At 41.8% G+C, this 24,503-nt stretch overlaps 1 protein-coding gene across 1 annotated transcript; it reads right to left on the minus strand.

Annotated features, from left to right (window-relative positions):
* Positions 1-2,554: 2,554 nt before the first annotated feature.
* gch1 (GTP cyclohydrolase 1) lies at positions 2,555-24,249 on the minus strand. The gene is made up of 6 exons (XM_030091822.1): positions 23,817-24,249; positions 13,103-13,212; positions 8,885-8,940; positions 5,080-5,111; positions 3,958-4,042; positions 2,555-3,621 (listed from the first exon to the last, which is right to left on the minus strand). The coding sequence occupies exons 1-6, from the start codon at positions 24,220-24,222 to the stop codon at positions 3,495-3,497; spliced, it is 816 nt and encodes a 271-aa protein (XP_029947682.1). The 5' UTR covers positions 24,223-24,249; the 3' UTR covers positions 2,555-3,494.
* Between the last annotated feature and the right edge of the window lie 254 nt (positions 24,250-24,503).

A 24,503-nucleotide genomic window follows, 5' to 3' on the forward strand; every position in this document is an offset into this window, starting at 1 on the left:
TTGGGCTTTATTGGTAAAACATCCCTGCTTTTTGAACAAATAGTCATTACATCCTCTGTGACAATTTACTTCCCTGGCTTTTGTTATGAGTAATTTGAAAAAAATAGTATTAATGTTTCCCCCTGAGAAAAATCAAAAGAGAGAGAGAGAAAAAAAATCTTCCATTCTTTATTCTATTGTAGTTTTTCGGTCTGGTACCAAATGAAAGGGCTCCACCCATCTGGATTGTTTTAAAATGGTAAACTGAAGCTCCTTGACTAAAACAAACACTGGAGGGCAGCAGTGTTAAATCCCTGAAACTGGCTGAAAAAATATGCTTTGGTTTTATTCTTTTTAAAGCTATAGTTTGGCAATTTTTACAGGTTTAAACTCAGTTCACTGACTGTGAAGCTCCATGAAGCATTCATGTAGTTTTGCATAATTCAGTTTTTATTGAGACATTTGAAAGTAAATGAGAGCGGGACTGAAATATTAGAAAATAAAGGATGTTTGTAGAGATATTTTTTTTTATTTGATCAAATCTGTCTAATTTTCTAAGATGGTGTGCTAGAAAGACTGAACTTTCTGTTTTAACACAGTCCCTCTCACAACAGTACAGAATTCACATTTAAGTATATCTAATATTTCCCAAACCATTTATGATTCACTTTTAAGCTTAACGTGACATACTGTAAAATGTATTTTCTTCTTTTATGTCCCCACTGTTTGACAATAAGCCCTCCACTAAAGACCCCAAGTGGTTGGTTGTCAGTGTACAAGTGTGTCCAGGGAGATTCAGATGGATCATGGTCCAATACTCTGATTTTGTGTGAAATGTTGGAAACAAAGTAAAATGAAGTGATGATCCCCTGATAACTCAACAACAAGCTAAAGAGGATGAGGAGCCACACGTGATCCACAAGTCACTATTTATCTGGATCTGCTCTAAAAGATCATTTTTCTAATTGAAATTTTATTTTTTTCACTGATCTCATTTATATTTTTTCTCTTTTAGATGTTTCCTGCACATGAAGGCATCATGAAGATGAAAAGATCATATCTGAACACCTGGACCATTGATGTAATTGAATGAAAAGCAGAATACGCAGCAGATTGATCAGTCTGTCTGTCTCGGAGTGTCTTCTCTAGTCAATAGATGTGGTCGGAGCATTGACCCTGTTTAAGTGTCAATGACGATGCACAAATGTGAAGTTACAAAACGGAGAGAGTTGCTGAGTCATGCTGCTGCTACACATCCAGACCTCAGTGGGCCCGATGCCATTTTAACCCTTTCATACTTACCAGAGCTGAAATATACCATAGGGCCTCCTCTTCGTCTGTTTCCACTTTACTATATGATTCAGCACTTTTTCTCTTTTTTCCCCTTGCAGAGTTCTGAACTTGTTGCACTCGATTTGTGCATAAACAGGCACACGCTCAAGCAATGGAAAACTCAACTTTACTCACATTTTATTCTCATGTTGGAGCCAAAAGGACCAAAACTGTTGTGTGCCAATTTTCATTGCACATACAATAAAAGCTATTTTGCCTGCTTATAAAAATGGAATCTGGTGATCATTCATTTAAATGAAATTACGGAGGATGAGACTGAAACAACACAGTTAAATAATAACTGGAGTGAACTGCATGCAATCTGGTAAATCAGCCTGAAATGTAATTCAAATCTGAATTGCTGGTAGATTTACCTTCAGTCATACTTGAGGCTGTTGAAGAGCAGCTTTGTCACCACTTCACTAAACTCCTGTTTACTGGAGGAGCTGTGCCTCATACATTCGAGACTAACTCAGTCCTGCATGGTAATGTCTAAAAGTAAAATCCAGTAGAATCCAGTTACTATAATCGGTTACTGAAGGTGTTCTGATGTTTTCAGATCTGATGACAGTGTGCTAGATCAGATGTTAGGTAGGTGTGCGGTGAATAAACATGCAGTCGTCTGCTTCACATAGAGATTTATTTCCTTTTTCCATTAAAAAGTCTTTTAAATGAGCACAGTACATAAAGTGACAATGATGGTGAAGGAGGCCAAAAACAGGCTGACCCTCTCAACAAGGCCACAAAAACAAAAACAAAAAAACACATCACAGCTGTGTGTCAGCGCTCATTCTCCCTCCAACACACACACACACACACACACACACACACACACACACACACGCAAAGACTCCAGTTGAGTTACGCAGGTTAAAACCTCCCAAAATCAATCTGGGGACATTACGATGCACTGAAATGCAAAACAGTTTGCTACATAGGTGAAGACAAACATTCACTTAATTACACACACACACACACACACACACACACACACACACACACACACACACACACATACACACTCGCGCACACATACATTTCATTTGCCTCTCATGGAAAAATCATCACCACAAAAATGTGTCATTTTGGGTTTAATGGAGAGGCGAGTTGGCACGTGAAGGCCGGTCCTGAACAGGACCACAAAAAAAAAAAAAAAAAAAAAAAAAGATTTAAAAATGGAAAAAAAAAATTCCTGTTTTTCCATTTTTAGATAACAAATAGCAGAATTTGTGGGGTTGTGGTGGTCGGCTGGGGGTCTCCCAAAGGTATTATCCCCTCTTACATGATTAAAAAAATGCTCCGTACAATAAAATTATGTTAATGTTTATTTTGATGAGGATCATTCTGTGTCATGATGGAGGAAAAGTTCATAATGAAAGTGAAACTTTCAAGGGATTATTTCTGATTGCTGATTATTTCAACTTCAGTATTCATAACTCACGATCCAGTTTTCCCTTCAAGTTGTACATCTTCACACAAACACTTTATATATTTTTTAAGAAATGAGAACAAGTGTGTATTTGACACGTTCAAGTTTGCTTGAGATACATTATGAAGTCAAATCCCACAATTTAACATAACATGACTTGGATGTTTGCCTCTCCACTGGCTCCCCTTGTTTCAGGTTTTATTCTCGGATCTTATTCACGACTTTACATTCTACTCATCTTCACACTGCGGATCTGCTCAGAGACTGAAGATTGAAAGAGGATCCTTCACAGCATGTCTAGTTTGAAAACAGTCTGACTGGGGCATTAATATTGTTTTGTGTCCTTTTTTCCTACGTTTGATTCGATTTAGAATGATTTAAAAGTGCTATTTAAATAGAAATTAAAATTCAGTAACAAAGGGGCTTTAAAATGTGAGTGTAGCTACTGGAAATTATAGGAAAACTTTGCTTTTGTGGGTTTTTCGTGGAAGCCAGTTTAACTGACCAAATTAACTGACAAACAGGCGAAACGTGGATCAAAGAGGGTTAAAGTCTGTGGACTGTCAACAACCGGAAAATACACACGTGCATACACACAAACACACACACACACACACACACACGCACACACACACACACACACACAGGGAGCACAGCAGCTGGTCCGTGTAAGTGGAGGTAATCCCAGGCCACAGGAAGAGGAGGAGGAGGAGGAGGAGGAGGAAGAGGAAGAGGAGGCATTTGCTCCGCCTCCTCAGCTCCTGATGAGCGTCAGGAACTCGTCGCGGGTTTTCGGGTCTTCCCTGAATACTCCCAACATGGTGCTGGTGACGGTCTTGCTGTTCATCTTCTGGACACCTCGCATCACCATGCACATGTGACTGTAGAGAAAAGGAAGGAGGAGAAAGAGGAGAACTTTTATTTATGTTTATCAATTAGCTAATATGTACCTTTGATGAATTGCACAAAATCCTACATATATTCGACAATGGAGTTGCCGTGTCGGACCAGTAAGAGGCAGTGAGGACTGCAGCATCTCGCATATACACACTTTGTATGGAGCAAATCCAAACTTGAGGAAAAACTCCATGTCACTGCAGTGAGTGAAGTCCTCACAAGTTTGGTTTGCGATGAGATGCGTGTCCCTATGAGGGTATAAGAACAGGTACACACACACACACACACACACACACACACACAAACAAACAGTGACGTACGTTGCCTCGATGACTACTCCGACCCCAGTGGGCTGCAGGGCCTCAGTGATCGCCACAGCAATCTGTTTGGTCAACCTCTCCTGAACTGTGGACACACACACAACAAAAACACACACATTAAAAAAAAAAGCTGCTAGCTTTCAACGATAGAGCTGAGATCGTCAGATCATTTACTAAAGTGAAGGTTACAGTTTCCAAACAAAAACATGTATAACACAAGTCAAAGTTCAGCAAAAAAACAAACAAACAAAAAAAAAACATTCAGGTAAAAACAATGAAAAAAGAAATCCCATGTCTTCTGTCAAAAATCCAAACCAAAGATAGTCTTACTGCTCATGTTAAGTTGTTTTAACTGAACAATTTATCGCTGATTATTTGCAAAAAAAGAAAAAGCATATATATTTTTGGTGTTTGTATTTGGGGAAGAAACTCCCATGACAAACATTTAAAGGGATAGTTCAGGATTTTTGACATGAATCTGTATGGCATCCCCGTCAGCAGTGCTGTGCATTCACACAGACTTACCCCTGACAGCGTCGAGTGAGCGGAGATCCTGTCCGGTTTAGGTCCAGAGGAAAGTAGTCCGGCAAGTTTGCTGGGGTCCCGAAAATAAAGCGTTTTTCTTCTCAAACCAATATGTGTTCGAAAGAGTGATATATTTGCATCACAAACCGTTGTCGGCGAAAAAGTCAGACCTCGTAAATGCTTGGCACTATTTTCTCTCCCTTCATATCACTCCACGCTGTCTCCAGCTGCAGGCGGCGCGAAGTGATATGAAGGGAGAGAAAATAGTGCTAAACGTTTACGAGGTCTGACTTTTTCGCCGACAATGGTTTGTGATGCAAATATATCACTCTTTCAAACACATATTGGTTTGAGAAGAAAAACGCTTTATTTTGGTGACCCCAGCAAACTTGTCGGACTACTTTCGTCTGGACCAAAACCGGACAGGATATCCGCTCACTGGACGCTGTCAGGGGTAAGTCTGTGTGAATCACAACACTGCTGACGGGGATGCTATACAGATTCATGTCAAAAATCTTGAACTATCCCTTTAAGAACCATAACATTGGATTGAGGCTTGTTTTCACAAAATGTGATCTGCAGAAGTTTGGTTGTTACCTTGTAGTCGGCGGCTGTAGATTTCTACAATCCTGAGGAGAGAAGAAGACAAAACGTTAATGCCTCCTTCATTGCAGTCAAGATTTTATCATTCAGCCGATAAAGTATACTTTGCTGCAGCATGTCGGCTTATATTCACCTGTGCAATCAAGCACGATCCGGTACAATAGCCATCTCTTATTTCCTGCTTATTTCCTCTTCTTATGAACCTCACTATGGAGTGACCAAAGAAACAAACTGGTACCATTTTTGTGAAGCTCACTTATGTCAGATCTGATAAACTCACAAATCCACTGCGACGAGCCTGAAACCCGATCAGTGGCTCTGAATCACAGGAAGGACCTGGATCAACCTCTGACCCGCTGATCGTCTCTGTGAGTGAAAACACTTTGGACAAACTGGACCTCGATCACCTCCCGGGAAATGTCAGAGACGTGCGGCACGAGGTCTGATTGTGTGCTCACATAAAGGAAAACCTGGCTGCTTCCAACACTCTGACACTGAATTGTTCCACTCTGGTGCATTCCCTCTTGTCAATGTAGTTTGAAAAAAATTATTTCAATATTTGGGTTTTAAAGAATACTTGAAAATCTACTTTTTTACATTTGCTACTTCTTAAACTTTATTATGTTAAAAGAACGACCCAAATTTTCTGGACTATAAATCTGTTTTGTTAGTTGTTTGGCTCTTCACGTGACTTATACAGCCAAATATGTACGTATATTCACTGGCCACTTTATTAGGTACACCTGTCCAACTGCTCCTTAACGTAAATTTCAAATCAGCCAATCACATGGCAGCAACTCAATGCATTTAGGCATGTAGACATAGGCTGTGTTCAAAACCGCATACTGCCTACTACATCCTTCCATACTCATACTATCCATCCTGCATCCTGCTTACTCAGTCCATCAGACAGTATGCAAAGCGTTTACACTACAGCATACTACATAATGCATTGCACTCCTCCCCGAGCCGAAATCGACCTGCTAAAGCTGATTTCACTTTAGCTCTAAACTCTTCAAATGTATAACTTTATCGAGATTTTTTTTTTTAATTAGGCGACAAAGTGGTCGTTTAGAGGCTGACTATGTCGTTTATTTGTCCAAATACCAGCCATTTATGATTTTGTTCGGACGAGTTCGGCGAAATGTGAGCCAGCCGCGGTGAGCGGCTCCAGCATGGAGGTGTCAGAGAAGCAGAGAAGCAGGAGAGAAGCAGAGCACACACAAACCCCGGACCCGCCACGGGGGCCCTCTGCCCGGCACGGCGCTCAGCGCCGTGGCCGTGGCAGTCGGGTCTCCCGACCCGGAGGCCCAGCCTCCAGGCCCGGTCGGGCTTTGGCGGCAAGCGACCGCGGATCACACCGCTGGCCGCCCCTGCCACTCCGACCGGCTCCCCGCCGACCCGCTCGGCAGCAGGACCGAGACGCGCGGTCTCACCCAGCGGTCCTACGGAGCGGGCCCGCCCCGGGTGTCGCACTGAGGCGGTTCCAGAGGTCCGGTGGCGGACCCCTGGGCCCCCCGGTGCCGCACGCCACCCCCAGCAGCGGGCCCGCCGGCGAGCACAGAGTTTCTCACACCCTCCGGGGCCAGACCCAGATCACGGGGCCAGGGCCCGCCCCCCTACCCGAGCCACCCCCTCCACCACACCCGCCGGCCGCCAGGCGGAGCAAGCTCTGTCTGGCGCAACCGCTGTCCGTCGCGTTGCATCTTGGGTAATTTCAGTATGAGTAGTGAACACATAATGTCTACTCAACATTTCTGGCGAATGCAGTATGCATCCGGGAACTTCTCGCATACTCAAAATCGCATACTGCCAGTGTAAACGCACTGCATACTCAATAAGTTAGTATGAGTAGTAGGTAAGTATGCGGTTTCGAACACAGCCATGGTGAAGACTATCTGCTGCAGTTCAAACCGAGCAATAGAATGGGGAGGAAAGGTGATTTAAGTGAGTTTGAACGTGGCATGGTTGTTGTTGTAGACCGGCTGGTCTGAGTATTTCAGAAACTGTTGATCTACTGGGATTTTCATGCACAACCATCTCTAGGGTTTACAGAGAATGGTCCGAAAAAGAGAAAATATCCGGTGCGCGGCTGTTCTGTGGGCGAATATGCCTTTCTGATGTCAGAGGTCAGAGGAGAATGGCCAGACTGGTTCAAGCTCATAGAAAGGCAACAGTAATTCAAATAACCACTCGTTACAACCAAGGTCTGCAGAAGAGCATATCTGAACGCATAACACGTCGGACCTTGCGGCAGATGGGCTACAGTAGTAGAAGACCACACCAGGTGCCACTCCTGTCAGCTAAGAACAGAAAAATGAGGATACAATTCGCAGAGGCTCACCGAAATTGGACAATAGAAGACTGGAAAAACGTTGCCTGGTCTGATGAGTCTCGTTTTCTGCTGCGACATTCAGATGGTAGGGTCAGAATTTGGCGTCAACATCATGAAAGCATGGATCTATCCTGCCTTGTATCAACAGTTCAGGCTGGCGGTGGTGGTGTAATGGTGTGGGGGATGTTTTCCTGGCACTCTTCGGGCCCCTTAGTACCAGTGGAGCATCACTGCAACAGCCTGTCTGAATATTGTTGCTGACCATGTCCATCCCTTTATGACCACAGTGTAGCCATCTTCTGAAAGCTACTTCCAGCAGGATAACGCGCCATGTCATAAAGCTAGAATCATCTCAGACTGGTCTCTTGAACAAGACAATGAGTTCACTGTACACAAAAGGCCTCCACAGTCACCAGATCTCAATCCAATAAAGCACCTTTGCGATGTTGAACAGGAGATTCGCATCATGGATGTGCGAACATGTCAATATGGACCAAACTCTCTGAGGAATGTTGCCAGTACCTTGTTGAATCTATGCCACTAAGGGTTAAGGAAGTTCTGAAGGGAAAAGAGGGTCCAAACCAGTACTAGCAAGGTGTACCTAATTGAGTATATATGCAGGGGTGCACATAATATTTTTTGTCTGGTTCTCAGGGGAGAACCTTGGGTTGTTGCTTGGTCCTCACATTTTTAAATATATTTTTTTCCCGCGCCTACCTACAGGAAGAACAAAATAGAGGGATGCGTGGACAATGTTCCATAGCCTGCTTTAATTTCAACTGAAAATGAAGAGAAGCAGTGCAACAGAATGTCTGAAACCTTGTAACTTTCACAAAATATAATGGTGTTTAAAGCTCTGAAAAATAAAAGTGCTCGTACAGTATCTACTTTTTATCACTTAAACCAGCGGTTTTCAAAGTGTGAGGCGCGCCTCCCCTGGGGGGCGCCAGAGAGCTTCAGGAGAAGCGCAGCGAGCTTTTTGTCCCTGTGTGCCTGCCGTACCCCTGGCACGGGAGTGTAGACGAAACAGAGCAGTCTGAGGCATAGATATATACAAACATATATGTATGATGTCTATGGTCCGAAGTATTATGCGCATCATTTTACTCACAACAGCAGAACATTGCACCTGAAAAGAAAGCTCTTAGTGAGCACCGTCCACCGTATTTCTTTCCAATCCACAGAGCTGCAGAAGTTACTAGAGATCGGTTCAAGAAGGCAAATGCAGGATTTTTTTTTTTGTCAAAAATATGAATGATGGAGTTGTTGTCATCACAGTGAGAGTGTGTACGACTGACCGGTACCGGGAGAGTGTTAGTACGATAAGCCCGAGGGTATTGGGGTCATTGGGATCAGATCCTACACTTGTACACACAAGTTTTATTAATCAGCTTAAACACACACACACACACACACACACACACACACACACACACACACACACACACAAGTGAAGTCACTCACCTGGCCAGCTTGCTGAGACCCAGAACTCTCTTGTTGGGAAGGTACCCGATGTGAACCTGCACAAAGTGGAAGGTTTAAGGTTAATGCTCTCAGACACAAAGTTTTCTATGTGAGTCCAGTTGCAGTCTTGTGTTTACAGCTGTTAACATCACATCTGACCACAGTGGAAAAGACCAAATTCAACTGAACTGAGCTCTTGGAAAACTTTACTTTTAATAAAAAAGACATTCAGTTTGCCATGACCCCAGAAAAACAACACACACCTTCCCGTTTAATGTGTATAATCTGGTGGACTCTGATCTGTTACTTGCAGCTGTTTGACTTGTACTGAGTTTACTGTCTATCTGGAATGGACCACGGTTGAGATCCAATATTTACATGAACTGTGATTACTTTTCTTTTCAGGGATAGAAATACAAACCTGCAGTACATTGACTCTTTGAACCTTCAGAGCGTTGCATAAATGACGCCTAAAGACCCAGAAACGATGATACTGCCCTGAAACTAGCGTGAAAGCAGTCTGAAATGAATCTGAAACCAGGAACCTTTGATTCTGGGAACACCCAGTCAAACTCTTCCCAGGGACCTCAGGGGTCTGGAGATTTCATATTCTACTAGTAAGTCTGAGATGTATTTGGGAACGAGACCATTCAAAGCTTTATAGACAAGTCAGAATTAGACACACATGCTGTCAGTGCAGAGGTGGAAGCTCCGGTGTGGCGTGCTCCACTCGCTTTGTGCTGAAGACTCTGGAAAAGCTGCAGCTGTCTGACAGACGGTCAGACTTGTGAACACACCAGTGCAAAAACCTTGCCTGCTGAACAATAATGCAACAATAATGTTTGTCTGAATCTTGTTCCGTCTGAAATCCTTTAATTACCTCCACCAGGAGGTTATGTAATCACGTCGGTTTGTTGGTTTGTTGGTTGGTTGGTTGGTTGGTTGGTCTGTTAGCAACATTACGGAAAAAGTAATGGACGGATTGCAATGAAACTTTGTGGAAAGGTGGGTCTTGGGCTAACTTAGAATCCATTAAATTTTGGTGATGATCCGGATCACTGTCTGGATCCAGGAATTTTTTTTAAAGGATTCTTTATCATTGAGAGACAGGGCAGTCTTTCACATAGTTGGGCGGGCCCGCCGACAGGGGGGCGTGCGGAATGCGGCGCGGCGCTCTCTGAGTGCCAAATTCTAGTTCTTGAAATATTTTTGAGACAGAAGTAAGCTGATTTTATTATAATCTTAATGAGGTTATTCAATTTCAGGTCAGGGTCCATAATAGTGAATGCAGTGTGAGAGTGAGTGGTTGGATATGTAGTCAAGCATTAAGCTTTCCTCTTTGGGGGAAAAAAAAAGCTACTACAAACATTTACTAAAATAAAAATAATAAACAGTTGGTCTATGATATTGATCTGAAGTTGATGCCCTTCACTGTAATCTGTAGATTATTGTTCTCTGCAACTAGTTTAAAGCCTTCAATCAAAACGATTTAAAAAGAGGTTGCCGAAATCTAAATATTATTACGTTGTACGATGAAGATACGGTGTAAAATGATGAAGATGAGAGCAGAAGAGGGAGAGCTGAAGAATCACTGCTGGAGGCTCTAACGCAAACACACACACACACACACACACACACACACACACACACACACACACACACGCTCCATTCAAATGTCAAATGCAATATGCTGGAGAGGTGGGAGAAAGGGCAGCAGTAAGCAGCGTGCAAAGATCTCTTTTGCTCTTTTTCTCCAGTTTTGTGGGCTGCAGCAGCCTGATATACAAACATCAGTCAGGGTCACTGTGACAGATTCTTCCTCACTTATCTGTTCATATTCAGAGGAGCAGGCTGAGCGGGTCAATGAGGGAAGTAAATAAAGCAATCAACAGGGGTACGGCAGCCGGTGTTAAAAACACCCCAGTGTTTATCACATTTAAATCACATTTGGAGACGATGCTTACTGTCTCATTTATGTACTGTTTTTTTCTGACATAAACTGTCTGTAACTTAAAATATAAAATTGTCATTAAAATACACTGATAAAGTGAAATGTGGAAATAAGCTTCAATAATTTGATGATATTTCTCCATGTCATATAATGGCTGTGTTCAATAAAAAAAAAATTAAATGTTTTGATTGTTCAGAAGGCACATTGTATTTTTTGGCATTTAAGAGAAATTAAATAACACTTAATGACCAAGTAATGCAGAAAACTTGAAAATTTCACACTTTTTTTCAACTACGTCAGTTTGTTTCCTGTAATATTCCTTGCAAAAAGTGTTTTTACTGCAAAGCCTATTAGCGCATATTGTATTATATCCATTCATTGTTAAGCCTTGTACATATTAATATTTACTTATGCAATATTTTATCCTATCTCATCAAACTTCTCAAAAAAACATATTAATAATTTGTTGGTTAGAAAACCATAAATAATCTGAGATCTTGTGATTATGTTGTAATTAGTGTTGTTTCATGCAGAAACTGAAAGAACAAAAGAAATTAAATTGACAAAGGATTGAATCACACACACATTGAAGCACACCAGAGATTTCAATGTGTCTCACAGCTACTTTCGTTAGAAAGAAACACGAAGACATGATGAAATGACCAAATATGGTCCTATCAGCCCGGAATCTTATCAGCTGGAACTGCTTTTTCATTTAAAGCTTTCATCCAGTTTCAGTATAAAAACACTGTAGAGGCTCGATCCATCAGACAAACAACACAGGAATGAAGTAATTGTGCCCCAAACCAAGTGACAGATCTTTTTTCCACTTTAAATGTCTTCAAATGACAACGTGCAATGAAGTGTCGTTGTGCAGAAGACATTTAAAGAGCGGATCAGCCAGCTGCAGCTACCTGCAACAAATGAGGAGGACGGAGACGTGCAGCAGAAAGACAGCTGTCCACAGAGGCTGGAAGAGAGGAAACAGTGAGGACGATGAGGGAGGGGGAGGTTTAGGGAGGCGTGGTGAGTCACTGCTGTCATCAGAGCCCATTTACACCGGTGGAAAAGGATCAGCTGCCAGCCTCTATTGTCTTAAACGACGAGCACCTGCAGGCGAAGACGGAGGAAAGCGAGGGGAGAGGGAGGAGGCTGCGGACCCCGAAGCAGACAGTAATGATGTCAAAGGAGCAAAGAGGAGCCTGGAAACAACAGCCAAAAAAAAAAAAAAAAAAAAAAAAAAAAACAGATCACAGCTAATCTGATTGTTTCTGAAGCAGCCTGTTGCTCTGACCGGCAGCACAGACGTCAGAGTGGATTTTCAGATACACATCTGCTCGCACGTCTTTGACCATTTCTGGGCACCAAACAGAAACTCACCTGAAAATAAAAAGCAGCTTTCATTTGAAAAGATAAAACACCAGTTTAAGATTGAGTTTTCTGTTTTGTCCAGCTGACAGCGAACTCAGAAAATTACCAGTTTGTGAGTCCTTTAAGCCTTTATGAGACAGCGGCTGCGGTTCAGTGGGGAGAGCAGTCGTCTCACAATTGGGAGGTTGTTAGTTCGATTCCTGTCTCCCCCCTGTTTGCATGTCGAAGGGTCCTTGGGCAAGACACTGAACCCTAAATTGCCCCCAGTGGACGGGCTGAGCACCTTGCATGGCAGCCGCTTCCTCTGGTCTGTGAATGTGTGTGTGAATGGGTAGACGTGATAATGCAGTGTAAAGCGCTTTGGGGTCTGTTAATGCAGAGGAAAAGTGCTATATATATTTAGTCCATTTACTTAGGGATGCTTACAATTTACTATTACATAGAATCAAATATCTTGTAAAGTGGAATAAAACTCACTTAAATAAAATAGAATTCACCATTTCTTGTTTAAAAAAGTTACCTACATTATTGATTACTTCTCACACAGTTTTCAAGATAAATTCATCAATTGAGTGCTGATAGAGGAATAAAATATTAATGGCAAAATACCATAAAAAAAAAAACCAAACTGTTTCTTAGAGGTCTCTATGAGCTTTTCTGATGATTGAAATCATAAAATTCATCCAAAACACTTTTGAGTAGAAAAACAGAGCATACCTGAACATGATTTGTGGCACACGGAGTTAAACAGTTAAAAGCTGAAACAGTTGAGTACAACAGGTCTGCATTAGATCTGTTCTTTTGTTGAAACAAGCTTTCATTCTGAAGCTGCTACTCCCTACTTCCTGGTGAGAGCACCGGGAGTGTGTGCCGATGTGCGTCTGTGGTCGTCTCACCCTGCCGAAGATGGGAACCAGGTGATGTTCACACATGGAAAACATGTCGATGTCTTTGACGATCACCATCTCGTCGTGGTCCTCGTCGAATATGGCGTCGTTCAGCACGTCTGCGGACGAGAGACATGAACAGAAAGGTTTACGGGGCCCTCTGGTGGTCGTGGTGAGCATGACAAGAGCAATGGAGGTGGGAAATATGACGAGAAGTCGCAGATTAAGAATAAAGAAGGAGAAAGTTCATTTTGGGGGTAAAAGGCCAAGAACTTGATGTTTTAGCAATGTTATTAAGCAAATTAAAATAGTTTGTATTTATACAGAAAATATTTTTAATGTGTAAAGAGCAGTTAGGGAAGCAAGCTTGTAACCCAAAGTTCGCTGAGTCCACTGAAACACTCAGCTTCTCAGCGGAAGTCAGAGCATCTCAGTGTAAACCCTGCACTAATTCAAAAGGTAAAAGGGAAACACTTTGTCCTCAAAGCTGATTTATTCGAACTGCGGTCGAAAGCCAAGTGTGTTTAACAGAGGTGAATTATAACAGAGCGGCCGCCCGTTGTCACCAGCGATCAGTCACCCTGAGAGTGAGACGATGAATGAATGAGTGGCTGGATCGGAGCGTCTCATTCATGCGCCTTGTTTAACCCGTCCATATTTGGCTCTTCCTGTGAGGTGGAGGACAGACGGATGGAAACCAAACAGTCGGACCCCCGGCTCACCTCGACCTGCTCTTTTTAATCGTGGACTTCACTGTTCCTACACAGCAAACACCGCTGTCTAATTATAGGCCGGCTTCCTCCTTCCTGCTGTGGCTTTATTGCATTTTTTGGTCGCCCGGTGTTCAATAAACGGCTTTATCTGTTTGTCACGACGTAGACGCCTCGCACTCTCACCGCTGCAGGTTTTTAATTTCCTGACAGGCTATCTGCAGGAGGCAGAGGAATCACGAGGAGGAGCGAGGAGGGGCGAGGTCACCGAAACAACACCACACACTGACCTGTTGCTTCACTCGATTTTATAACTTTAGTGGAAACCGGATGACAGGTAGTCTCCGTTTTAATACATCTTCAGAAGACATTATCTTCCTGTTACCTTTACTTTTATAAACGTGTGGTTTGTTAAACCAAATCAATCATGAAAATTTTATCCCATAAACACATTCAGGTTTTATTTTCTATTGTTTTCTTTCACATTTTTTCGAGTGTGCGTGTGTGTGGTTTTTAAACATGGTGTTCAGGTTTTCCTTTATGAAGATTTTACCCTCCTCATGTTCAGACGGAGCTCCATCAGCATTCATTTCAGGTCCATTGGCTGTGATAAATGTTCCACCTAGATTGACCCGATAGCTGCTGTTCACGACCACCGAGCAGCTCAACACTCGCCGCCACCTGACGCCTCACAAGCTCTGTGAGCACCACGCACCGAATCTCCAATTAGGTTCCATTCATGGATGTGATCACGTTCAAATAAAAACAACTACCGATAGAACTGTTAGCCCCACTGACCATTTTGAGACAGAAGATTAAAACACATTGAATTTAAGTATAAAACAGATACAAAGATGTTTCATCACTACAGTGTCCATTCTGAGCATTTCAGATGAAAGTACTTGTATCATACTACATGCGTATCGCATCAAAAAACAGTTGTTTATTCATGCGCTTTATCTCAAGTTGGGTTTTCTCAATCCGGCACACACATTGCTTTCCCAAATTTTTGGTAATCTTCATGTTTATGTTTTGTTTCTTAAAAACATTTAGCATCTCCGGGATCAGTGACAGCCTGACAGCATGATGGTGCCGCCACCATGTTTTGAAGCAGGTGGGTCATGGGTTTATTTAAGGGCTCTTTTTCTGTTTCTTTTGTATATTTGTTTTTCTTTTGTTCCTAAAACAAGTTTGAAAAAGCAGGCAGTGGGCAGGAAAAAATGAAGAATTGTTACTAGTTTTTTTCTCCTACAGCAGACGTTTGGAGGTTTCATTAGTGGTGTTGAAAGAAAATCAAATCACTAAAGTAGTTAAGATTATTGATCTGTGAACTGTAGGCCCCTGGACTTAGTCCACAGTAACTTGGTTAAGTAAATACTTTCTCCTGATGGTGGCACATCCGCAGAAAAAAACATTACGACAATCCCTTCAACAGTTATGAGATAAAAAAAAACTTTTTCTTTTTTTAATGGCTCACCTAGCGAAGCGACCTTCTCTTAGTAGAACTTTTCTCACTTCTTCATTTATCTAAATACAGTTTACTGAATTTATTACGCCTGGAATTGTGCACATTTTCAGCTGCACCAGGACACTGGATTGTGGATGAGGTTTGCCTCAAGGATCAGACTGTAATAAAGCTGTAATCCAGTTTGGAAGTTTCTCAATCAGGAGCAAAGTAAGAACTTAGATCAACATACTGATAAAACTGCTTTTTCTCCTCTTCCGTGATGTAGAAATGTGAGGAAAAAGTTGAAGAATTACTTGGATGTTTGCATTTTATCACACACAACAAAATACATCTAATAAATTGATTCTAAAAGCTAAAAATGTCAAAATCTCAAACATCAGGATTTAAACTCACACTGAAACAATGCGTATGTCACATGCCAAGCAGTAATCTGTAGTTGAAAGCAGGATTTCATCATTTTTTTCTCCAAATTCCAGACTCTTTTCAGGACACACTGGAAATAAAAACAATTTCTGAAAACGAACTCCGGTAAAGGACTTTATTATAAATAATAAGCGAACCTCTGCACTTATCATACAAATACATGACTTTTTAATATAGTTTATGCATTTAATTCAGTTGGTCATCATTATTTTTGATACATTTAATTGTAGAAATATCTGTTTTAAGATAAAGAATATCACATATTCATTTTTTTAAATCTTGACATCTTCTTAAAAACGGCAATAATTTATTTACCTCATTGAGAGATTTGCAGAGGTGTCTCATGTTTCCAGTAAACCTACATATTCCAAAGAATATGTGTCCACCAAACTTTAAAATATGAATAAAGTAAAAACTGGATGATTCCAAGACACTATGAACAGGCATGTGAAGCTTACTTTATGATTTCTACACACTAAAACTAATCAAAAAAGAAAGAAAAAAACACAGGTTAATAACAGTATTGTGCAAGAGTCGATTAGTGTGGAGAAAAAAGTGGAGTTATTTCAGTAACATATGAGCCAGATGACTGAGTTAACCATTAATCTGAAGTTGCATCAGTGAGTTGGAGGACGATGCTCTAAAATCTGAACTTTGGCAACTCCACACATTTCACTTAGAAATGAAAGGAGTTCACTGAAAGCCGTGAAATCGCAGCTGTAACTCACAATCAGCGGCATTTGTATTATAAGGGGACCAGAATTCTGAAAAGAAAATTAGATTTTAAAATCCCAGCGTGGTAGTCAAAAAACATTAAACATCATCATTATGGAATTAAAGATGTGAACATTTTTTCCAATCTGTTTTGACAGTGTTTATCGATGAAAAGGTGATCAGGAAATCAGAAGTTAAAAAAATGACACTGGTTGATTTTACATTTCTATTTACAATTTTGAATACAATTACAAATTTGAGTCTTTGAATAAAGACTTATTTTAAAACACTACACAAAGGGGGCAAAATCAAAACCATAGTTATGCCTCTAAAAATATATTCTTGGAACCTAATTGGTTATAATTTTATCGTAAATTTAACAACATTTCTTTTTTTTTTTTTTTTTTTTTTTTGGTCAGAGCTAAAAGAAACTGATATTCAGAATTAAAAATATTTTTGGGGTCAGCCTTAATTTTGAAAAAGACACCAAAAAAAGTATTGAATTTAATGGAATTAAATTTTTAATCATTTTGAATTGTAAAATGTGTTTAAGATGCTTTAATTCTGTCTCACACAGAGACTCTTTAATACGTTTAACCCAGTGTGAATTTCATCGCGGTTTTGTGACGAGAACCGAAGTGACAGCTTGATGCATGATGAGTTTTGTAAATGTTGTAATTAGTGACAGAACAATCATTTCAGGACATTCAATTACACTGAATTCAAGATCAATTCTTATAACAGACTCTTACAGAGAAAGTAGCATTAGACACAGATAAACACACACACACACACACACACACACACACACACACACACACACACACACACACACACACACAGTCTCGTATTTCTATCCTTGTGGGGACCGTCCATTGACTCCCATTCATGTCTAGCCCCTAACCCTGACCCTTACCCTAACCCTAACCCACACCACAACAAAGCCTAACCCTAAAGAAATGTTTTTGCACTTTTACTTTTTTCAGTAACAACAACATGGTCAAGAAAACACTGTTTCTCCTACTTAGGACCGGAAAAAGGTCCCCACAAGGCACGTCGTTCCACGTTTTGCTATCCTTGTGGGGACATTTGGCCCCAACAAGGATAGAAATACGAGAACACACACACACACACACACACACACACACACACTGAAGAGAACATGATGAAGCTTGTCTAAATACAGTGCAGCTGGAGAGGCCTGACCCGGACCTGCAGTGTGTGACAGCGAGGTGTGGTGGTTATCAGGGAGCGATAGCGGGACCATCAGCACTGCGTCTGTGTGTGTTTGTCTGTGTCTGAGTGATTTACAGGGGTGTCTTTTGACATGTTGGACAGGAACAATCACGTAAGTAACTAAACCAGGTCTGACTGTCAAAGCCACATACAGCCCAATTTGAAGTTGAGCTGGGACGAGCTACAACATGACATGAGAGACATATTTTCTGGGAAGCTCCAAAACTTCCCTTTGTGCTAATGCAAAGTTGAGTGTTTCGTTATCCATCAACGCATCCATCTTCTAACCTGTTCAGGCTTGCATCCTAGTTAACAATTTCCATTTTTTTGAAACTATGATAATTTGTGCAAAATATACTGAATTGTCCATAAACTGTGGGCTCTAATTGTGACAATTTGCAACTTTCAACATGTATGTTTTTCCTATATATATATATATATATATATATATATATATATATATATATATATATATATATATATATATATATATATATATATACGTATGTGTGTGTGTGTGTGTGTGTGTGTGTGTGTGTGTGCATATATATATTATTCAGGGACACAACCTCTTTATAAACAGAGAGGATATGAAAAACAGGTTAAAAATCACACATTGCTTGGGAGTCATAACAGTCTAAGCCATTTTATTTAATGGCAGAGGGAATAAAACCATGTGAGATGAGATATAACAAATAAATAAAAATGCACCACATTGTGGCATGGGGACTAAATTTGTTGTTAAATAAAGTGTTATGAGAGTAACCTGGTTTGTGTGCTTCATAAACTACAAGCATACGAGTGTGTGTGGACAAAGTCATTGATGGTATTAATTTTACGAATTGTTACCTGGCTTAAAGGGGCTGTACCATGCTTTTTTAGCTAGTCCAAACCATCGAAATGACATTAACATGGTAATAGTTTATTTTTGGTGCTAAGTTAAAGTCCTTTTGTGTGAAATGAAAGATTTTCTGGGGCTAATTCTGAAACCCGGAAGAGAAAACGCTCTGTTTCACTGAAAATCCCGCCTCTCCCCCTGTGGACTTTGACTGACAGCGTACTTCAACCAATCAGCGCTTCAAAACAAATATGCTGCCAAGCTTTAGGTCTTCAGCTCTAGCTTCTTTACACGCAAAGACACGCAAAAACGTCTTTTCCTGTGAGAAACTCACCAAGCGCAGACCCTTCAGACTCTTGCTCTTGCTTGATTGTTGCTTTCAGACGATGGTTAAAGTTTATCTCTGTAATCGGAGTTACAAAAAGCGGCAACGCTGATTGCCGAGAGCCTGCGGGAGGGGGGGGGGGCTCAGGGGAGCCATCTTCTCCATGTGACGTGAACATGGGAAACAGAGCGTTTTCACTGGTGCGGAAGGGGCTGCCTCTCTGAGCAGCACAACAACGAGCAAAGCTCAAACACGCAGGCACGAAGGAAAAAAAACCCTTTGGGGGTGTTTTTGGTGAGTACATAACTGTATAACAAGGTTAAAACAAACAAAAAGTGAATTTTGCATGATACAGCCCCTTTAAGCATTTGTGCAGCGATGTACACACAAATGCAGACATGACTCCCGGCGTGTGTTTATGAGTCACTACTGTACTTCCTGCCTTTAAACTGACATGCACTCAGTGTGTTTGATTTATAAGCAGCTCCCTCCTTCCCAGACTCACAACCTATCATATTAAATCTTTGCGGTTCTTTCATATCTGCTCAGTCTCAAGAAAACTGCTCATTTAAAAAGACGTTTGCTCAGTCTGACGACTCCCTGACGCCCAATGCTATATTACGGTCGGAGGGTTTTATATTGTGAAGCAACCACACAAACAGCTGGCAATCGGCTGTCAGTCACTGAAACATTGTGCCTCGAATTGAACACACTGAATATCACTTTTGAATACTGAGTAGTGAACTAGTGTTTAAAATTGAAAATGTATAATGTACCTTTGATTGTTATTGAAGATTCACTGAAAGGTTTTTATCACAAAGGCTTCATCCCTCCACAGTCTCCAATAGCAATGACTAAGTTGAAGAAAGCATTAATACACAAGATCAGGGAATATAATTCCTAGAGAAAAAACACAAAGAAAGGATTCGTATATTTTTCATTACTACATTCATTAACCTTTGACAGATCTTTATGCATAAGCAGCTAAAGACACCAGGTTGCACAAGTATGTGCGACTTATTTTCCACATGAAACATTACTGAAAAAGCACCAAAGTCAATCACATCCACAAAATCTCTTCAATACAGTTATCATCACCCTAAACTAAAGGGAAACGTCAGACTGCTCCAACTACCAGGTGATCACTCTGCTTTCCATTGCAAGAAAAATCCTTGCAAGAATACCACTCAAGAGGTTGGTACTGCTCTTCAGGGAAGGCCACCTCCCAGTGATGGAACTTCAGGAACATAAGAACCTTCTTCCAACTGCTCAAAGTCAATATTTTGAGCAAAAAAAAATGACAGATCGTGGGAGAACTCAGCTGTCCCAAAAAGTTCATCAATAATGAAGTTTTTTTTTTCCCCAGAAAGAAGGACAGTGTGCAACTTTCTGTATTTTTTTTTCTTTTAGCATGAGTTATATCGAAATAACATATTGATAACGGATCATTTCCAAAACATATCGATAAAGAGCTGATATCTTTTCACACTCAAGCCTGGAAAAGAAACTTTTTTATGTGATCCTCAGGCTGCATGAAAACCAGCACGGTCAGGTGTGATTGGATTTAAACTGAATGGAGCCATTCACCATCAGCGAGTCAAAACCAGGTTGTGTTCTGGTGAACGCCCTTCAAAATCCTCTTCAGCCACAGAAAACTTTGGCGATGAAGGCGGCGTTTGCATCAGGTACCATCTTGACGGTTACTGGTTCACCTCAAAACATCTACAGGCCCTCAGGAAAATCAAGATGGAACTTACTCTGAACCTCCTCTTTGCAGATGATGTCTTCCTTATTTCTGATTCAGGATGTTTCAGTGTATTCCACCCTGTATTGTAGGATTGCGAGCTCAGGTCTTTGGGAAAGAAGTCCACTTTAAAAAGAGAAAGGTCTTAGACCAACCTGTACCTCCATTCATGTCCACCATTGGCAAAACGGAACTGAAATCAGTTCAGCAGTTCACTCACCTGGAGTAGAATCTCATTAGATAGTCGGATTGACAAAGACATCAACGATGGACTGCCGAAGGCAAACAACATAACATTCAAAACACCAAGCACCCAAGGAAGAGCACAAAGATCACCGTTTGCAGGGCTTCTCCTGTTTGGTTCTGATTCCTGAGTCACGCACTGCAGACACCAAGAACTCCTTCCATCAACACTCACTTGGCATCTACTACACAATAATGGCTTCATGACCATCGTGCAGGCTGGCATCACCAACACTCAAGTCATGGTAGTGAAGCCATAAAGGGTAGGGTAGGGCATGCCTACCTGTGTAAAGTCACTGATGAGGGTGAAATGTCCACTGAGACAGAGGGACACCAAGAAACACTACAGAGACTGTCTCAAGTAGACCCTCAGTTGCCAGTGGTCTCCTCATACACCATACAGTCAGAGACACCTGGAAACAGCGTTTTCCTTGACCATGTTGGTGGAGGAAAATGACCCTGTACATTCTTCTGGGATGCATTTTACTCCTCTAAAAAGACATTATCTTCTACGTAACCGCGTCTTGGACTCCATGGCGATCAAGACGCGCAGCGTCAGAGAAGCCCCGGCTGTCTTCTCTGGTGGCAGATCATGTTGGAGCTGCTCCAATAAAACAGGTTTGTTAGAAATACATCAGAAGGTAAATATTAGCTCCAGAACAGCTCTTGTCTCTACCCAATGTGAGAGGTGTGCGTGCATATTTAAATTAATGGCAAGAATAAGTTGAAAAGGACTGCATGGAACCCACAAACGTGACTAAAAAAAAGAGTAAAGAATTTACATCAACGAAGATGTCTTTTTAGAAGAGTATATAGTATATACAGGGTCATTTTTATCCACCAGCATGGTCAAGGAAAAGCAAAAAAAAAAAAAATAAATAAATAAATAAATATATATATATATATATATATATATATATATATATATATATATATATATATGTATATATCAAAAATAACAAAAATAAATCAAAAATCATGGAGACCATACTTACAAGACGCCACAATATTTTATGGGCCTGCCTAAAGTAATAACACATTACCTTTGTTTTCATTAATATATTGATTTTTAATGATGTTAACGCTGTTATCATGATTACAGAATTTAAAACATTATTTTTTTTTTGGCCTGAATGGTATAAATTGGGGAAAGCTGTGTGCACACCAGCTACTCAGCATATTTTGTAACAATACAGATTATGAAGCCGCTTTAATCTCTCCAGAACTTTTCTTCAATACAGAGTTGTTGGTCATGTGTACAAAAGCAAGAGGATTGCGAGCTCAGGTCGTGATGAAACCCAAGCCCCCGGCCTGCACGCATGCCAGCATGTGAGCAGGTCGATCAAACACGGTGACGCTCCACAACACTGTTAACGCTCCACAAACATGCAGTGAAGCTCTGCTTCAGCTTTCAGTCAACATGTGTTTTTTGTCTTCTCCTCTGTTCTTCCCCATTGAAGGGGAGGCTCCGGCCAGCAGCCAATCAGCAGAAAGATGGAGCACCACCGCCGCCGCCGCCTGAACGGCAGCACTCGCATAAACTGTCATTATCTGGAACATCCACCATCCAGAGCTGAGAAGAGCTGCTGGCAGATGTCGCCGTGCTGTACCAATGTTCACAGAGAGGCTGAAAAAAAAAAACATGAATCATCTCTTCTCGTCGCAGCCCTCACGTTTTTCTGCCCTGCATTCCTCTTGTTTGGTGTCAGGGTTTCACCAGGGCCCTCAAAACAGCCAAACTACCTCCAGATGGAGATCTGGAAAGGGGGCAGATCCCCGAGTCCAGCAACTCCGGCAGGCGTGGAGAAAGCTGAACATGTGGACCTGCTTTCACCTCAGTGTAAATGACGAAGTCGATCTCCCGGTTCTGCCTCCAGCGTGAGGCGGAGTGTTGCAACCAGAAGGAGCGAGAATTTGCGCAAACCCTGTTGCTGCAGGTTTGTCCTGTATGGTACAACCAGAAACACACCGGGGAGGAGGAGGACCACTGAAACACAGTCTGCCGAAACATGCATTTATAGAGCTAATAAAGTACAACAAATAAAGATGACAAGTAAAGAAATGCCATAATAAAGTTTCAAAAGCTGGACTTGCTTAAATGAACGAGCAGAAATAAGATTTTGATGTTCATAACCTCTGCTTTGTATTTATTTTATATGACAGCTGTTTTTTTTCTATTTGGATCAAAACATAGGTGTGAATTTTATGAACATCTGGAGGTTTATTTGGTATATTGTAGATTACTTATACTGATTGCCCTTATAGTGCAAATACCTAAAAACCAACAAACATGTAACTACAGGATTGTTAAAAAAAAAAACAAGTTTAGATTACAAGATTATAAGAGCTAAGAAAATAATTATTTATTCCGTGTAAACAATTAACACGTATGATTCTGACATTTGAGAAAAATCATCAAGCAAAATCCTGTCAGCTCAAAGCTTTATGTACCTTCATTCGTTCAATCATATAGATCTCAGGCAAGGAAAGACTACTGCAGTCTGGTTTCAATGGTTCGACCTGCACATCTTGTCAAGCACGTTTTTATTACTATCAATTACAGCAGCCCAACCTGAAACTGCAATTCACAAAGGACGTCAAGAGATAGAGGTGTGTGTGAGGTGTGTAGTGATAGTGAAGAACAGCGCTTGTAATATTAAAAATAACATCTGGTGAAGCTAATTCACAAGAACTGGTTGATCAACGACTCAATTATTCTGTCACATTGTAATGCAAGTAAAATAAAAGCAGTGTATTAAAAAGTACAAGTTCCCCACTGGAATTCAAGTGAAAAGTGGCAACAAAATAGAAAAGAAAAAAGTTTATGAAATGCACTTTTATCACGTCATCCGTTAAATATTTGTATTTGTGTGTGTGAAAAGTGTAATAAGTGACTTGTCGGAGCTGAAAGAGCCGGCGGAGTGAGTTTGAGGAGTAGTTTTCTCTTTCAGACCACCTGTTGACTGCGGGAGAAAATCCACGCAGCGTCCCGCTGTGAGCGGCTTTGTGGATTTACACTCACCGATGATCTTCTCCTGGTAGCCCTTGGTGAAGAACTGCATGGCGGTGGCGGCCCTCCAGGGGGTCTTCAGGAGCCCCTGCCGCTGCGGGTCCTCGCCGAGCCCCCGCAGGATGGTGGTGTAGGCAGCGGCCAGGGACGGCAGGCTCATCTCGTTGTCCTCCACGCTGCGGGTCCGCTCCTCCTTCCAGCTCTCCATCACGGCGGCGGTGGCCCGGTGCGACCCGGGCTCCGCCGCCGCTGCCGGCCCCGGGACCTGAGGAGCCGCGGGGCGGCCGGAGCCGCCGCCGCTGCCCCCGCCGGACGGCCGCTTCACCATCCCGTCAAAGTGTCCGTTGAGCACGGAGGAGGCGTCGCCGGCGTCCTTCTTGTCGCCGGAGGCGAGTTGCGGCTGTTTGGGGCGCTCCATCACTTCTGTCCGCCGAGCACTTGTTGATCTCCGCGGCTGCTCGCAGCTCTTCTCGCTGAGGTGCGCTCCTCGCGCAGCCTCAGCATCCGCCCGCTTTATACCTGCTGGATAATCCGGGGAGCGCTCCTATTGGCCGAACGGACCCGGGGGGCGGGGCCACGTCCCCAAGCCATTAAAAAGCGAGTAACTAAGTACTGAAATTCTGTGAACACAGCGCAACACTCCTGGTTGGGGCTTTGAGTTTGCATGTTCTTCCTGTTTGTGTTTTTGCGCACATGACT

Source organism: Salarias fasciatus, chromosome 1, assembly GCF_902148845.1.
Source record: "Salarias fasciatus chromosome 1, fSalaFa1.1, whole genome shotgun sequence".
Classification (NCBI taxonomy): Eukaryota; Metazoa; Chordata; class Actinopteri; order Blenniiformes; family Blenniidae; genus Salarias; species Salarias fasciatus.

What these genes read in the sequence shown, in the direction of transcription:
- gch1 (XM_030091822.1), bottom strand. Translation starts at nt 24,222, where the DNA reads ATGGAGCGCCCCAAACAGCCGCAACTCGCCTCCGGCGACAAGAAGGAC. An exon ending in CTACCAGGAGAAGATCATCG is followed by an intron (nt 13,213 to 23,816) that starts GTGAGTGTAAAT and finishes TCTCGTCCGCAG; the next exon opens with ACGTGCTGAACGACGCCATA. An exon ending in TGGTTCCCATCTTCGGCAGG is followed by an intron (nt 8,941 to 13,102) that starts GTGAGACGACCA and finishes CACTTTGTGCAG; the next exon opens with GTTCACATCGGGTACCTTCC.